This window comes from Squalius cephalus (assembly GCF_949319135.1).
Source record: "Squalius cephalus genome assembly, chromosome: 16".
Taxonomy (NCBI): Eukaryota; Metazoa; Chordata; class Actinopteri; order Cypriniformes; family Leuciscidae; genus Squalius; species Squalius cephalus.
This window is the reverse complement of record NC_137137.1, coordinates 29,728,136-29,746,283: the sequence shown is the minus strand read 5'-3', so window position 1 is coordinate 29,746,283 and position 18,148 is coordinate 29,728,136. Positions and strand designations below refer to the sequence as shown.

Genomic DNA, 18,148 nt, shown 5'->3' with positions numbered 1-18,148 from the left:
AGAGAAGCAAATAAGAAATATGTTAGAAATGATTATATATAATTATATATATACATATATATATATATATATATATATATATATATATATATATATATATATATATATATTGATTTAGTAGTAAGTAAGCAAACAAGGCCAGAATTACCCCCCAAAATAAAATTAATGTCAACAAATACTTGCCAGTTGTCAATTGTGACTAAAAGGAACTCCAGAAATATCAATGTATTTTTTTTTATATTTTTAGACATATTTATATTACTTACTAACTTTGTTCACAACTCACTTTCTAATACTGCTAGAGAAACATTAATTTTATCTAAATATTTTTATCTTAGCATAATTTTATCTAAAATTCAATGCTGTCTACAAAGTCCAGTTCAGCCCAGATCTGACCATTTAATTTACTGAATGATGAATTGATAATCTCATAATATTTTAGTTAATATCATAATAAATTATAATATCATGATGTGAGACATATTTAGGGGTAAGACTATTATAGAGATTTGACTTGGGTCAGTAAGCAACCACCCAGAAAACCCTAGCAAACACATAGCATAGTAATTTGTGGCATATTTAATATGACTGTTTAACTATTCAGACCTAAACAAAAACAAAAAAAATATTTTTGATACTGTTCACTTTATTTAAACAATTCATTGTGATTTCACACCATTGAATTTCTCGTTTAAACATGATTGCTTTGTGTTAAACTGACGTTTTAGCTTAATTCAATTTTTTCATTTTTCATTTTGAAAATGATGTTTCAATCAAGTAGGTCAAATATTAATTTAGCTGCTTGTTCAGTTTACTTAAAACAAGTTAAACCAACACAATATTTTCAATATGTTGTCACAACATAAACCACTTTGCTTAATCCATTAGATATGTTATCACATATTTTGTGCCAGTGTTAACACATCTTAAAATCCCTCATGTAGAGACTGACTAAATGATTTAAGGCTGTTTACACTAGCACAAAATATCAGATTTTTTTACTCACATCTGACACAGATCGAAATTTGTTGCACATGTGTAAACCATAGACTGTAAAGAAGTATGGACGTAGTGTCCGTGACGTCACCCGTAGGTTTCTGAAGAACATTACTGAATCCCAAAGTGGGTGGAGCCGGCCGTCGCCATCTTTGTAGCGTGTCACCGCACGTCATTCCCGGGTAAATGTAAATGGGCAAAAAGGCGCGATTAGCTGAGGTGACGTGACGCTAACAGACAGCAGACAAACGGCTAGTAGTGACATAAGCGGCAATCCACCTGTCACTCAAGAGGCCACGCCCTTAATTATGCAGAAATGTAATGCTTAATATAATTTAAACGGATGAGTTCTGAAAGAAATTCACCCCCCTCACAGTTGTCATGAAGGGCAAAATTTGCTATATAGACCAAAAATACTTTTTGTACCAGGCTGTAAACTCTTTTTTTTTCTGCTGTAAAGTTGGCCATTTTAACATGTGGGGTCTATGGGATTGACTCCCTTTTGCAGCCAGTCTCTAGCGGCCAGTCGATGAATTGCAGTTTAAGTCACTTCCGTGATGGTTTCAAGAGAGAGACCGGAAGGTTGTCGCTTGATGTAAACATAAACATTTTTTCGCATTCATTCTTTCAGCTTCGCAACTGAAAGCTACATTACAGGCCATTTCTCAGCATTGAGGTGATAACATTCACTCTTTTTGTCAATAAACTAACAAGCTTTACTATTACATACAGACGCACATTTACATTCACACTCCCAATCTCACTCTCTCTCTCTCTCTCTCTCTCTCGTTAATTTGTTTAAATTCATTCAAACTAATTGAACAAAAAAAAAAAAAAGTATTGTATTTCTTCATCTACAATTTCCATAATAATAAAAAACACCACAAAGTGATCTGATTCCCCTGCTAACCTATAAATATACAGTAAAAGTGGCGTAATAGTCTCTTTTCTGTGTAGTATTGCTTAACTTTGCAGTTATTTCACTGTAAGAACATCAGCACAACTTTCACTGAGAGATTATGTAAATGAGTAACATAAACACACATACACACATTAGAGAGCCGCATAGATCATTGGGTGAAGATGTGTCAGCACAGGGAGACGTCTCAACACGCCCATGTGACACACACACCCTTATTCACATCATCTTGCCACTGTTTTACCCCTAATCCCTCTGCTTGAGACATAAACTATTTATCATTCAGTTGAATTTAGTTGAAATTATTGCTGAGTTGAAAGAAGAGTGTTCAAAAATGTACTCATTGAAATATAAGAACATTAATGTGCTAATACCACCAACTGAAAGTGGAACAAGAAGAGCTCAATTAGTGATGCTAATGGATAAAGGTCCCAAAAAGGTGGGTTTCACAACGATGCTACAGAAGAACCCTTTTGGTGAAACTTTTAGTGAACAGTTAAAAATAAAACAACCATTTTTTCTTAGTATGAAAACATTTAAATAGTCAAAAGAACCTTTCTTCACTAAAAAGGTCCTTTTGTGCAAATGAAATGTTAACGATTCTTAATGCAACCATAAATGCTAATAAAGAACCTTTATTTTTAATGATGTTAATGATCTATCTTCTATAGGTTCTTCCTTTGTAGCACATCTTCAACCAACACAATTCTTATCAAGAACCATTTTTGCTGCATTGGGTTCTTGAGTTGCTAATCATTCTACTTTACATTATTGGTGCTCCAGATCAGTGTATTGGTTTCTGGATTCTTTCTGAAAGAACTTAACTTTAATAACAACTAGAGAATAAATAGTTATTGGCTGAAAAGCTTCTCCTACACTCTTAGAAATAAGGATGCCAAAAGGTTTTTTTTTATAGCAATGTCATAGAAGAACCATTTTGGTTTCCAAAAGAACCACTACTTAAAATAACCACTTTTATAAGTGTGAAGAACATTTTAATCATTTGAAGAATATTTTCTACTATAAAGAAAATTTTGTGAAATCGAAAGGTCCATGGAAGGCTCTTCATGGAACCATATATGACAAAAAAAAACAAAAAAAACAACAACTTCATTATATAAGAGTATATTAGATATTCAGAACCAAACTTTTTGGTTCTGATTGGAGCCTTCATTTTTAAGAGTGCTTCCACTTCAAGGATTTTGATTCAATGAAATATGTGCAACATCCATAAAGGGTGTTATTGTTAAGGGATCAAAATCAAGCGGGAATCCAATAAACTGGATTTCCAAAAGCTGGACCCACCTGTCTGAAATTCTCAGTGGTCAATGATTGCTTACAATGTGTGTTCCACAGTGTGTTGTTGAAAACAGCTTTGGGTTGCATGATCATTTTCAAAAACCTTTTTTTCCACAAAAACATTTCATATGTGTTGTCCTTAAGGATAACCATATAGCCCCTTTAGGCCATTATGATGCTGCTAACAACCCCTGAAGAACTTTTATAAATAATATAATATAATATAATATAATATAATATAATATAATATAATATAAAAAAAGTTTTTAGTTTGAAGAAGATATCAAGGCTAAACATTACATGAATAAAAATAAAACCATGTACATTGTAAGCAATGCAACGAACAAAAACACACAAAGCCATTTGCACTGCAAGCAAAAGAAACAAAGCACGAAATGTGCACTTTGTAGACATCTTGCTTGATTATAATGCAGCACTGCATCGCTCGCCTGCAGTGTGGAGACGGTGTGAAGTGATGTAAGGTAAAATAAGATGATGGGCTGGAGGAAGGTGAGCATTGGAAAGGCACACGTTCGGGCAGGCTCGCGGGCCTAAGTGATAATGACGAGTCTGACAGCCTGATGGACATGTTTCAGCACGCCACCCGCAAATTCAGCCAACTCCCCATCTCCGTCGATAAATTCACAAATGTGCTGCCTATGCTAACGGCTGTGAAATTGCAGCCAGCATCACATACTGCTCCACTGTCCCTCCAAGGACAAGCTTGGGAGAAATAGTTGCACTCCACAAATAAAGAACTTTTTATATGGTAATAAAGACTTGCATTAGTAAGAAAAACCATACAGCATTAAACAAAAAAAACTGTCATCATATACTTGCCCTGATGTTGTCAAAAATAGATCAAAATAGATTTTTTTTTTTTTTAAATGTCTCATTTCCATTGTTGTTTTGTATGTTTCCAGGAAAATATCTATCTATCGTGGCCACGAATTAAGGATTTGTTCCCTCGTTCGTGGCCTGTTCCCTTTTTTTTGGTTAAATCAAGGAAGGAAACTAATTGCTAAAACGAGAGAACGAAAAAATAAGTTGTGGGAATGAATCCTTAATTTGTGGCCACGATATATATATATATATATATATATACATACTGTATTTGTCTGCATGACATGTGCGGGGCTCTGAATTTTTGGACCCCATTGACTTTCATTGTATGGACAAAAGCAGTTCTAACATAATCCAGATGTTCTTGAATAAAAGGCCCTGTCGAAGAAATATCTCTAAAAATCACCTCTAGTTTTTCTCCGTGTCATATCAAAACTAATATTTGGCATTTTTACAGCACACTGATCACATTTATTCTCATGTTTTTCAGATTCACTTAACGTCTATTTGAGCCTCGTCTGAGTTCAGAGCACTTAACTTATTTCCATATTTTTAGAGGGACTTACTTTGGAGTTGGAGTTGCTGTTTGCAGACATGTGGAAACAAGTATTCTTTACAGGGAGGGGCAGACTTTTTTTCTTAAAACAATAATTGTTTTGTTAAAATGTTCAACATAAGAAGATCTCTGAATTCAGAGACTGGGAAGACGACAAATAACGTTTTTGCACAAAATTTTAGGTAAGAGTAAAAGGTTAAAATAAAATTGGCTATAAAAGTAAGAAATATATATTGTGGAGGATGCTACTGATATATTTAGCAGAATGTCCAAGATGTACTTTTCCATGCAATGAAAGTGAACAGCTGTCCATTTTCACTGTATGAAAAAAAAAGCAGCTTGTACAATCTGCTAAAATTCCCTTTTTGTGTTTTGTGCAAGAAAAAATAAATAATGCGGTTTGGAATAACATGAAATTGAGTGCATGATTTTCCATATTTAGCTGAACTATCACTCTAGTTTCATTGCAAATAAGGCAAAACCAAACTAGAAGAATGAAGGGCCAATCTGATTTTACATCTAAAAATGAACAAAGTATGCATGAAGTGCATGTGCACATATGTAGGAAATCTCATCATTTGTGTTTGCTGTTAGGTTTTGTCATTTTGAGAGGAAGGATGCGCTGGCTTTGGGGCGTGTTTAGACCCGCTAGCTGAGTATGAGGGTAAAAACTAAGAAGAGCAGCCTCAAATATTCCAGAAGCATAAACATGCTCAGGCTTGCCCAACTTATATGCCAACAATGAAAAAAAAAAGTGTTGGGGTCTTTATTGGAAAAGCTGAGGTGTCAGAACTCATTTTCATCCCTTATGACAGCTCATGCTTTAAGCCTATAATGTACATTTGAGAGGGAGCTTTTAAACAGTTATCCCTAACACACAATTTGTTTTTATGATTCACTCAGTGATATCATACTTTAATTGGGACCTAAGAAGACAGAGGCAACGGCCCAGGCAGAAACAGACATGATTTAGGAAGATAACATAAAATGACCCCAACAAAACCTCAGCGATGAAAAAAAACCACCTTTAGGAGCTTGCACAAGGTCATTTGAGAAAGCTGAATGAACAGAAGGGGTTCAGAACCAAGGACAGGGACGTGGTCTCTGAACTCTGCACCAATCCGACTGTAACACACAGGGCTTGACATTAACACCCGCCAACTTGCCAAATCTGGGTGTATTTCAGCAGTGGTGTGTAACGCAATCACTCCTACTAGCCACTTTGGTGGGCTGAATTTTATATATTACAAATAATTTTTTTCAATCTTAGTCTTTTAAAAAGGCATCTGAAATAATAAACCAAGTGCAATGTAGTGTTGCCAAATACATTTTTTTGATTCATATCGATACTGAAATATCTGGAACGCTTCCAATACTCATTTTCCACAGAACAGATACAAGATACCAGCCGCGCTTTCTCGCTCTCTCATCTCTCTGACAGCGATGAGTCTCTCTCAGCACTAAATTGAGTTACTTTTCGCTGCTTATTGAGCTTAAACAGTCAAATATGCCAGTCTTGGCGAGTATTCACTTAAACACAGTTAGCTATGTTTTAAGTGAACGTAAACAGTTGAGAAAGAAAACGCATGTGTAACTGTATAATGGATCCATGCTTCAGGTCTTAAAGTGACTGCAGCCTAATATATCATCTGCCAAATTATGAGGTATTAAAAATATCTATATGGCAGTTTTTTACCCATGTTATCAATGTCAAAATTGTGGCTAGTGAAAATGCTAAGTGGCTAGTAACTTTGGAAAACCACTAGCCACCGTGGCTGGTGAGCAAAAAATGTCAAGTTGCAAATGTTAAAGTCAAGCCCAGGTTACACAGGTCCATTTTGAGCAATTAATTTCAATTCAAGCATTATTACTAAAACAGGTAGGGAATGGTGAGGAGAAAATGTTTGAATGTTTTTTTTTCACACAACAATAGTTTGTTCACCCTTAATTCATTTCAAACACGAATGACTTCCTTTTCCATTCAACACAAAAGTAGTTGTTTTGTGGCATGTCTTGTGCCTGTTTTTAATTCAAATGAATGGTGATGGGGGAGGGGGGGTCTCAATAAAGTATCATAAATACTATATTCTGATATCTTCTGAAATCATGTGGAATGATCTGCTTATCTTAATTCAAGCAGCTGAGTCTTTAGCTTTGAAATCATTTAGATGGAAAACAAACTCATAGTAGGGCGAATCATCCCGAATCATCCCAGCAAAGCAGCGACGCTGGCAAAACCAGCAATGCAGGTTTGAGAGGTGGCGCCCCGACAAATCTCGCAAGAATCACAACTTGCTTTACGGCACGACGTCACACACATCAACAACATATGAAGCAGCCTCTATGGAAGGCACTAGCAGGCATTTCAGACGTGAAAACGGAGAAAGCGCAGTCGGAAGAGTCAAGAAAAAGAAAACGACGACTCTGCGGTATTTACGACAATAACGTTAAATACAAGTACTCAACAGCGACTCTAGGGGTCGCTGTTTGAGAAAAACGGAAACTGCATAGTGTGCCTTTAATAGCACTAGCACTTACCTTTTCTATTCTATTTGTTGTTGTTTTTCTGATAAAAAAAAAAAAACTTGCTATGTGTACTGTGCTAGACTAACTGAGACTTGTTGCAGCACTTGTATACTGTTACCCTCTTGTTGGTCTGATTGCTTCTATTGTTCTACTCATTTGTAAGTCGCTTTGGATAAAAGCGTCTGCTAAATGATTAAATGTAAATGTCATGTGATGTGATGTGCGATGAAATGACTAAAATGTAATTTGTTATTCCCTAAAAATCTTCCCCTCCAATATCAAACCTGGTGTAGCATGTCTTGACGTACTAATTTCAAATATGCACAAGCAACCGATAGGAATGTTTTCAAGGAATAAAGAACAAAACTTCTGGTCGCTTCTAACACAAAACTATTGTACAACTTCAGAGTACTTGGAATATAGTGCAAAAGTCGTATGGACTAAATTTACGGTACTTTTATGATTTTTTTGTCATTTTGGAAGCTGACAGCTACAGTCCTCATCAGTGTTATTATTTTTTAACTAAAACTAAACTAAACCTATTCAAAATTATTTTCATTAACACACAAAAAAAGCTGAAATAGAAAACTTAAGCAAACATTAGAAATGACCTGAAATAAAATCAATTTAAATTGAAGTACTGAAATTACTAAAAGTGAAAAAAGTTCAAGTTAAACAGATTTTTTTTTTTAAAAAGCTATAAAAGCTATAAAAAAAATTAACAAAATTCCACTGTTCCACATATGGAAAAGAGCAGTCAAGACATTCTGCAAAGCATCTCTTTTTGCATATTTATACATTTTACATTTATACATGTCACTCACAGACTCCTTTAAGCAGGTTGTGTGCAATTCCTGATCATGTGAAGTGGCTTAATTAAAACAATTAATACAAGCATATTTATTGGCAAACATCACAACCAGAGGAAACATTACCTCTACAATTCTAACAGTCAATTGTGCAATACTCCAGGTTTACAAATGGTTCATCCATGAGTTTGGCTAAGAGGAATGTTGTTTCAGGTAGCGGTGTGAAGCCCACTGCGGATCAAGTAGATTACAGTCAAAATGCCCCCATGCCTCTCCCAAAGCATCCCGAGGCTACACAAATCCAAGAGCATCATGTCTTAACCCTTCAGTTCGACACACAATGAGTCACTTCCCACTTAAACACTAATCTCAGATATCCTCATCCTGCAAGCCTTTGTATTATGCCTGGAAATTCCCTGAATTTGAGGTTACATTGAGATTTCACATATGACAATAATCCTGAGTCATTTTTACCTTTCTCTGTTTCTTTTGGAGGATAAAGTAAAAAGTTTGCTGGTCTTTAGAGTGAGTGGCAGAGTGAAACTGAAAGTTGTTGCAAAAAAAAGTAGCAAGGCAAGCAGCTTCTTGTCTTCCTGACATTCACATCCAGTAGAAGTTACAAAAAAGGCGTCTGAGTTACAAACAATAACAAAACTCTTATATTAAAATTATTTATAGATATTCTTTACATGAAACTATGCAAAGCAGGGGTCTTCAATCTGGGGTCCGCGACCACTAGGGTTAAATTAAAACATGGCTAAAAAACATCACAAAGTCAAATTTGAATATTAGCACCCTCAAATGAAAGCATAACCCTCAGTTGATACTGTAATAATATCACACTGGCGAAACAGATTTGGCAAACGCGCAGTGCGGTTTTGTGTTTGCGCTCTAGAGAACGTCAAATGTTTCTGTTTACAACGTGTTTTTGCAGCGATGAGACATCTATCCAATCACAGTCATGTTTGTTGATCTCTTGAATGCAATGGCCAATCAGAGGTGTTTAATTTGAATCCACTAATTTAATCAGAATCCACTCCGGAGTTTTTGTTCAGAGTTCTGTTGCTGTACGCAAATCATCTCATTAACAAACAAAGACACAATGTAAGTAAGAGATTCATTATGCAGTGTACACAACTTTATTGATTTTAATGGAACTGTGAGATCGCGAAATAAATGACAGCTTTTTAGTGATTGTAAAGTGAGCAGTCTTTGCACGCTTTCGAGGCTGAATACAATCCATTGAATAAAAGAGGATCGCCAGCTGCAAAATTTCAGAAGTGACATCGACATATAAATGCGTGATTCACTCTCGAAATTGCAACTGACATAGTGATAACTAGCACGGGACAAAATAGATGCACGCAATGTAAAAGCAGACTAATAGATTCATAGAATAATATTCATATCAATATATTTTTGATATTCAGTTCCAATTATTTGTAAAAGTAATGACTGGTGACAATAGCCTTGTGGGCAGTGCGCCGACATGTAGCGCGGTTGTGCTTCAGGCAACCCGAGTTCGAGTCCCGGCTCATGGACCTTTCCCGATGCCGTCCCCCCCCCCCCCCCCCCCTCTCTCCCTCACCTCACTTTCTGTCTAGCTACTGTCCTATCCTAATAAAAGGCAAAAATGTAAAAAAATCTCACTGTAAATTGCTTGTGTCGAGCAGGACGAGGCTGAGAGCGGTGGTTCCCTCTATTGACAGCTACGCAACTACCACTTTGACGCTTCAAAAAGTTCATAAAGAGATCGTAAAACTAATCCACATGAATTGAGCGGTTTAGTTTCAAATTTTCTGAAGAGATTTGATCGCTTTATATGATGAACAGATTTTTTTTTTTTAAATTAATCATCAACTCACACCAGTTTTGGTAGATGAAGATGAATGAAAGTCTTGCGGGTTTGGAACAACATGAGGGTGAGTAAATGATGACAGAATTTCTGTTTTTGGGTGAACTAACCTAAGCTACAAAGTTCAGGTAAATGTTTAATTGTCCATCTGACTAGTACAATTAATATATATGACTCTGCAAATCCATTAAAATAATTTACAACAACTGTGAACGATTAATGAATTGTGATTTTGTTATGATGCATAATTCTCAATTTCATTTTTCCATTAATATGGAAGACTACATGCTTAATATGTAACTCTTTTTGACACTTTTTGTATCGGGGGTCCCTGCCCTAAAAAACATTAAAGACCCCTGATGTAAAGAATATTTCAAAAAAGATATGGCTTTAAAGACCTTTTGTGGCATTTTGTATGTATTTTAGATTTAAATCCAAAACACTATTGTGCTAGTGTACTTCCACAGGATATTAAATATGTCATTTAACTTTTAGCAGACACATACTCCAAATTCACAACACAGACTAAGAATAATAGTCAGTCATCTTACACTCATGATCTTATAGATATTTCTGTACAATCAAAGGCAAGAATGCGAAGGTTCCTCTTCCTCCCCCTAACACTACCTTTAGATGTTACTTAAAATTGGAGAATCAATACAAGTGCTGCATCTGAAAGAAGTACATCTGAATTCACTCAGAAAAGAGGCAAAAAGTACCCAGAAAATCTACTTCTGGCGAGATTCTGAAGTGTGCATTCGGTGGATTTGTGAATGCCGGGGAAGCGACGTAACTGACGCTGGTAGGTCACATGATAATGACAACATGGCGAATGTAGTACGTCCGGATTACATCCATACACACAAAAAATTTTGGGCGAAAAGCTGATGTCACATGATCAGCTGAATAGTACTTTCTTTATCTTGATAATACTTCCATTACTGGACTCTTGGGACAATGAGGTATTTCTACAGTGGCATATTGGTAACCCACTTTGTTTTCTGCATCAACACCAGTAAGAGTCACAAAAACTACTACACTGAAAAATAGATTTTATTATTGCAATATGTTTTACAAAAAAACTAAAAAAAAAAAAAAAAACGATTTCAGTCATTTTACTGAATTTCACATTTAATTCAATGTGATACTTATTTGTGAAATTGTGTGAGCGAATGGTATGAGTTAACATTTTTTTCCAAAGTAAATCCTTCACCAAATTTGCTTCAGTGTATGATATCAGCTAGTGCAAAATAATCAAAAATATATCCCCTTTTTGTTTATGTTGCACAGATCATACAGCAGTCATCTTGGACTTATACTGACAACTAGTGGCATGGAGGATCATTTGCATGTAGCATCAAGCAAAAAAAAGCAAAAAACTTTCAGATATGGATGCCATTGAAGTAATGCAATTTGAAGTCAGCCATTGTTCATTTATTCTGTAAGAAAAAGTGCCCAATAACATGTCATCTTTATTTTACAACCTTTTTCATATTTTGTTAAGTGCAAAACTGTTTACCGCATGAAAATGATTGAGTGCATTTTTAAAGGGACAGTTCACCCAAAAATCACTCACTCTACTCACTCTCATGTAATTTTAAACCTGCATGACTTCTTTCTTGTGTAACACAAAAAAAATTAAAAAAATTTTTTTAAAAAATTAAGAATGTTGACAATCAAGTAGTTTTGGTCACCATTGACTTTCATTGTATGAACAAAAAACAAAAACATATTAATCAAAATATCTTATGTTCCATAGAAGAAAGAAAGTCTTACAGGTTTGGAATGGGTTAGGGTTAAGCTAATAACATAATTTCTAAAAGTTATTTCTATATGATAAAATAAATGTCAAAGATAAACATATAAATTGACTTAAAAACACAGTAAAGTCATTTTTTGACTGAAAATGCTAACATTAATATTTAGATTCATGCACATTTAACACTCCAAAACATGAGGTGATAGCTCAAAGTCCAGAGAAGTCTGATGGGTAATATGGACCAATCAGGAATTTGTGAAACAAGATAGCAAGGTGTTTTTTGAACAGGGGAGAAATATTCACACAGATTTCCAATATATATAATATAAAGAAAACAAGACTAATAGCATGTATCATTATTTAGCTATGGCTGTAACTGAGGTACCAAACGCACTCACATTTAAAGCCTGCTTCTCTTACCCTGAAACGTAAACAGCAATCTGTGCTGGAAACTCCACGTATGCCCATTTTGGAAGCTTATCCTCCTGTTATTGTTGTTCACAGAGACCGAGTCTTTGAGAATGGAGCGGAACGTGGCGCGTCAAAGGTGACAGTCTTCACAGGCAGACACTGAGTGATGGCCATAGCACTCACCTTCCTGGAACCGCTATCACCTTACACATCCACATCAAGTCAGAGACCAAGCCTCACGCTTGACTTCATCCAACAAACAACCTAAGAGCCACCGACACAAGAAAGAGCCCCATCTCCTGTTTCAGAGGGTCATCTTCATGACAGACTGATGTAGCACCTTTCATCAGGGCGACACTGGACTTTGGGGAAAACATTGACTGCTCTCATTTCAAGCATCACTGTGATTTCTTTTCTTCGGTGGATGCAATATATGTATAAGAAAAAAGTATGAGCGCTATCTCTTTGACTAAATATCTGAACTAACCACTAAACCTAAGTATTAAACTTTGATGCATAATTCTTTAAGCAAGCAACCAACACTACAGTAACCATCTAGCAATGCTGTAGAAACCACTTCGGACCACTTACAAGGTGAATGTTGATCAACAACATTAAAAAGAAAAGATGAAATTCAGCTCCTAAGTTTCATTAGTCTCCTTAAAACTCAAGAAGAACCATGTGGAAATGGTCTCATGATATAGATCTTTATAGTTTGTGAATAACTTGCTTTGAGCTCGAACTATTTCTAAAATCCAAACAAACATGTTGGACTCAGACACAATAAAGAATTGAAACTTTATGTTTCTGTAATTTAATTACAAAAGTTTTTTTGATAAGGCAAACTTTTTTGATAAAGCTTTCTGAATGATTGTTTCTCAGAGAGAGAGCAGTATATCAGGGAGCTGTCTGTCGCAGTTTACTTACAAAACAACAATCGAAGTACAAGAAACCTGACAGAGACTGAATTATTTAAAAATTATTTAAAATTTATGGATAGATGACAAATAACATAGCAGATGTTAACGGGAAGGAACATATTGCAGGTTTTATTACTTGTCATCATATTTTCAATTCTTCAAATTTTTAATTTCACAATTTTTGTTTTAATTTGCTGTTTGCATTAAACGTCATTTTGCATGACAAGTGTTTTAACATTTTTATGTAATGAAGTGCAAATATTCCAAAAATGTGGTCATAATACTGCATATATAATAATTACAGAAAAAAATAAGATTGAAAATTAAGAATTTTCTTAAAGAAATTAATACTTTTATTCAGCAAGGATGCACTGATCAAAATTGACAGTAACAAAATAGTTACAAAATTGTTATATTTTAATTAAATGCTGTACTTTTGAACTTTATATTCGTTAAACAATAACTAATTGTTTTTCTGAAGCAAGATGCGGTTTCACAATTTCTGATATCTAAAGGATCATGTGACACTGAAGACTGGACTAATGGCTGCAAAAAAAATCAGCTTTGTCTTTTCAGGAATGCATTTCTATTTTAATATAATTTAAAATGTAAAGAGTTATTTTAAATTCTAATAATATTTCACAGTATTAATGTTTTTCTGTTTGTTTTTTTAATTAAATAAATGCAGCCTTGGTGAGCATAAGATCCTTTTTTCAAAAGCATAATCCAACATTTTAAAGGTAGAATAGGCGATAAGGAGATTAATAACATATCACACCACATGACACTGCTGTCACTGCTTGAAATTTCAGGTCATCTACCCATATACAGATGTTTAGTTCTCAGAAACATATTAAAAAGAGGAACAAAGCGGGAATGCAGCCAACATGAGAATCTATTAGAGAAGCCATATCGAAAAAAGGGCAAAAGCAACCAAAGAAATGTAAAAGTTCTGCGTGCGATCGCCAGTTAGTGTGGGAACAGCATAGTGTGTGCATGGGTTCATAAAGAAACACGTGATACAGTTGCGCCACAACCGAGGCGCTCTACTCACCGTCCAGGTGGCTGACTTGGCGGTGCTAGACTGCTGGAAGGTGACCTCGAAGTTGTGCGGCCCAGGGTAGTCAGTGTTGGAGGGGATGGCCGGGGCTGGAGACATGGCCTCGAAGGTTGAGTTTGGCTGAGAGTAGGGTGACGGCGTTGGCACGTTGGAGGTGGTCTCTGAGCTGTACGGACTGGTAGACGCTGGTCTGTTCCCCAAACCTTGTTCCATACTGCTGCTCAGTAGGCTGTACTGAGACTGAGTGAAAAGGCAGACAGTGAAGGAGGGTGAGACAGGTAAAAGAGTGGGAGGGAGACAGGTGAAGGAGGTAGGCAAAAAAAAAAAGCTGATATTGAAAGAAAAGAGGGAGGAGATAAGACTCCATCCACTCCACTTCTACAGCTCCAGTTACACCTTGTTGGGACGTACGAGAGGGAGCCATGCCTCCAGGCAAAGGGTTGGTTGTAAAACACAACCGTAATCTGTCCCATGTCTAATTGCCTGCCATTCTCTTCTCTAACTTACAAACACAAAACTCACAGATCATACCCACCACTCATAAATTATGTTTCCACGTGTTGGGCTAGAAGTACCTCAACAGGTGTGATAAAAGTAAAGCTCAGCTGGACAAAGTTGGTAACAAATGATGGATTCTCATGCTTTTGAAGAGTTCAAAGTCCTCAAATATAGACCTTTTCTTTGTTTTTCATTTGTTTCATAATTCCATGCATTTTTTTTATTCCAAGCTTTATAAATATTAACATTGCTATTACTCATACTTAGGGTAAGTGAATCATCCCATACCATTTGTGTGACATTTCAAATTGTGCAGTTTGTTGAAGAAAGGTGTGTTATTGTTTTTCTAAGTTATCAGACTTATGATTTCACCTGGCAGACTATAAAATGTGGGGAGAAAAACTCATAGACTTGGAAGCAGAAGTCATAGCTAAAAATTATAATATCAAAGAGACTTTCTTTTGACTTGGGCCAGTGAGGACCCACCAAAAAAAAAAAACCCAAAACACCTTAGCAACACCCTAGCAACCACCCAGAACACTCTATCCACCACGTAGCAATGTCCAAGCAACCACAACACTCTACCATCATTGCAGAGGTTGTCACGGACAAGCACCACTTGCGTTTTCCACAGAAATCCAATGTAAAAATCTAAATGATGCTATAATTATATAAATATGATATAAAAATTATCTTCAAAACCTTTTTTTAAAGAAAATGCTGCCATAATCACTTGACTCATGCAGAGCATGATTATATCAAGACTCATGCAGTCTTGATATATTAACTCAAAGTTCAGGAAAAAAGCATGATGGGTAATGATTCCCACAAAACCTCTAGACCAATCAGAGACCTGTGAAATTAGATAACCAAACTGCAACACAAGTCAAGCAAAGGGAAAAGTCTTTACCTTCTTTTTCAGATAGTACATTGTCCAAACCAACAGAATCATGTATCCTCTGCTGTCAAACGACACACCGATGAACCCATAGAAACCATAGTGAGTAAAACACTCATCTCTCACAGTCAACTCAACCTGAGACTTTATCACCTGTTCTCTCTAGGCTCTCTCTCTCTCTCTCTCTCTCTCCTCGAGAAATCTCCTCTATGGAGTCATGATCCTTGTGGGACATGGTGAATGAGAGCAGGTGGAGTCCAAAGGGACGGAGGTCAGAAACCACACATTGTCCTAATTATGGCACATCGGACAACACCTGCACAAGAATATACTTGCCGGTATACACTTTCTCAAGACTCTGCCTGTGTGAATAACACCATTCAAGCATGCACATGAGAAAAGGGAACAAGAGAAACAAAAAGCAAATGGTTCAAAGGTAGAGAGATGAGTTTTCATGCATGCAATTAATTGAAAACTAGAACCAAGTCATGCTTCCTGCGCAAAACTCACCAATAAAAAATCTAGGGTGTTGCCAGGATGTCGCTAAGTGGTTGCTAGGGTGTTCTGAGTCGTTATTTACTGGCCCAAGTCAAAAAGCTCAGTCCAAAGATTTATATCCCTCCTTCAATGTAAGTCAGTGGGACATTTCAAACTGTTTTGTCATCCACCAGGAGGCAACTGTACCTGACCACTTCAAGCCACATCTCTCCTCAACAAGTAGCAAGATTTGAGGAATCATTCATGCTTGCAGTACAAAAGGTGCAGTTACATGCTTAAGTTTAAGTAAAACTTTAAGGTTTGTTCAAATCCATAACCCTAAGTATGTCCAGAAGTTATTGTGAAACTTGCTTTTAGCATGTACCTACAGTATATCTAATAAATCCTAGTTTTCTGAATTTAGTTTTTGGCTCAAATATAAGGGGCTTTCCATAAAGGATCTCTTAAAATGAACAAGAAAATGTGAGAAACGCTGTTTCAGAGTTAACCACACATACACACACACTCAGGTGTGCCTCATCAGTAAGTCTCAACATGTTCTGTGGCAAGTTGAAACAGAACAGAAGCATTGCTGTGTGTGTGCGTGTGTGTGTGTGTGTGTGTGTGTGTGTGTGTGTGTGTGTGTGTGTGTGTGTGTGTGTGTGTGAGTGAGTGTGTGTGTGAGAGAGAGAGAGAGAGAGAGAGAGAGAGAGAGAGAGAGAGAGAGAGAGAGAGACATGTGAGTAAATTATTCAATGTTTCATTTTTGGCACACACATGCAATGTCTCTCTCTCTCTCTCTCTCTCTCTCTCTCTCTCTCTCTCTCTCTCTATAGCCTATATGATGAATGAATGAATTTCCCATTAAACTAAAATCTATATCAACATGAACATATTTTATTAAATATTAATATTTTTTATACAACTGACAAACGTACAAAATAAAACCAAACTGACATTCATTAAGACAAGATTCAACTATATAATGAAGGCAAATTTTGACCGAAAACACACTTTTTCGTTAAAAAAAGTTACAAATTATATTATATTTAATTTAGTAATTACATATTTATTTAATTTTATTAAACATTTGTTGGTCAAAAAAATGGTGTGTTGCATTTTACATCTTTTCTTTTTATTTATTTATTTACTTTTTTCAGTTTATATTTTGCTGTAAAGCCTGTAATATGCCGTTTAATGCCAGATTCTGTTGTGATAACTTTCCTCATACAGTGTGAGAACAAGCCCATGTATATCTGTCAGATCTTGCAGTAACAGTAGGCAGTGTGCAGATGTGTTTTGTATGATAATATGTAAAAACAGCACCCTCTGCTGAAAACAGAAAGAATTACTATTATCCTAATGAAGATTTTTTTTTTGGGATTCCGCAAACAGGTGTGAGATGACCCCGCTAAATTGCAAAATATTACTAAAACCAAAACAATCAAATTCTGCATTTGCTTAGTTCAACTAACAAAATCTCTGAAATCTCTCAAAAAAGAATCAAAACAATACCAAAGTGCACAGTAAGGAACATCAACAGGTGTCCATCTTACAGATGTGCTGAAACTATAGCATCAGTATAGCTGAAGGTTTTCTATCAAGCAAGACAGGACATAATCAGACCACATTGTATGTATATTCACCAATTATAATCAAATTATTATTTGAAAGTCAATTACAGATAAGCCTTACACTGAAGAGCCTCACCAAAGACTGACATCAATATATGGTGCAATAGAAGATTAACTTATAAATTGAAGTTAATATAATGATTAATAAGCCAGCAATAAAATAAAATAAAATGCAAAATAAAGTACAAAATAATATAATAAAAAATATTATTTTTTAATTAAATAAAAAAAAATAAAATAAAATAAAATAAAATAAAATAAAATAAAATAAAAATGACAACGAGCAAAGAAACAACATTGCTCGGGAAAAATCAAGCGGATGATTCAGGAACTGCTCACCTACCGTGCTGTAGTAATGAGGCAGGTCACCGACACACAGCATTGTCACGTTCCCGCTAGGCAGGCAAAAGACAGGGGAGATTCTCCCACTGGTCTGGTCACGTGACCTCACAGAATACACAGGTGAGTTCTGCACGTCTCACCTCTTCACTTTAGATGCTCTGAATGAAACTAACTTGACACAACAACTCCAGGAAAGGTAAACGCACTGCGAGTTTCAGCTTTTTCTGATTTTCCGCCAGTTCTCCTTGCCCTGTCAGCTTCTAGATGCAGCCAACAACAAATCTTTGGCCCTCCCACTTTTTGGCCTCATGACTATTCATTACCAACAAAAGCAGGTCTAGACTTG

At 35.9% G+C, this 18,148-nt stretch overlaps 1 protein-coding gene across 8 annotated transcripts in view; it reads right to left on the bottom strand.

The window, feature by feature from the left end:
* The window catches only part of tp73 (tumor protein p73), a 46,358-nt gene that overhangs the window by 20,414 nt on the left and 7,796 nt on the right, over positions 1 to 18,148 (bottom strand). For 6 of the 8 annotated variants that reach the window (XM_079896446.1, XM_079896445.1, XM_079896447.1 and 3 more), the window contains one exon: positions 13,948 to 14,193. In XM_079896446.1, the coding sequence (XP_079752572.1) occupies positions 13,948 to 14,193 (246 nt within the window). Of the gene's footprint in view, positions 1 to 13,947; positions 14,194 to 17,803; positions 18,125 to 18,148 lie in introns of those variants that run through there. The other 2 variants (XM_079896450.1, XM_079896452.1) reach the window with 1 other exon arrangement.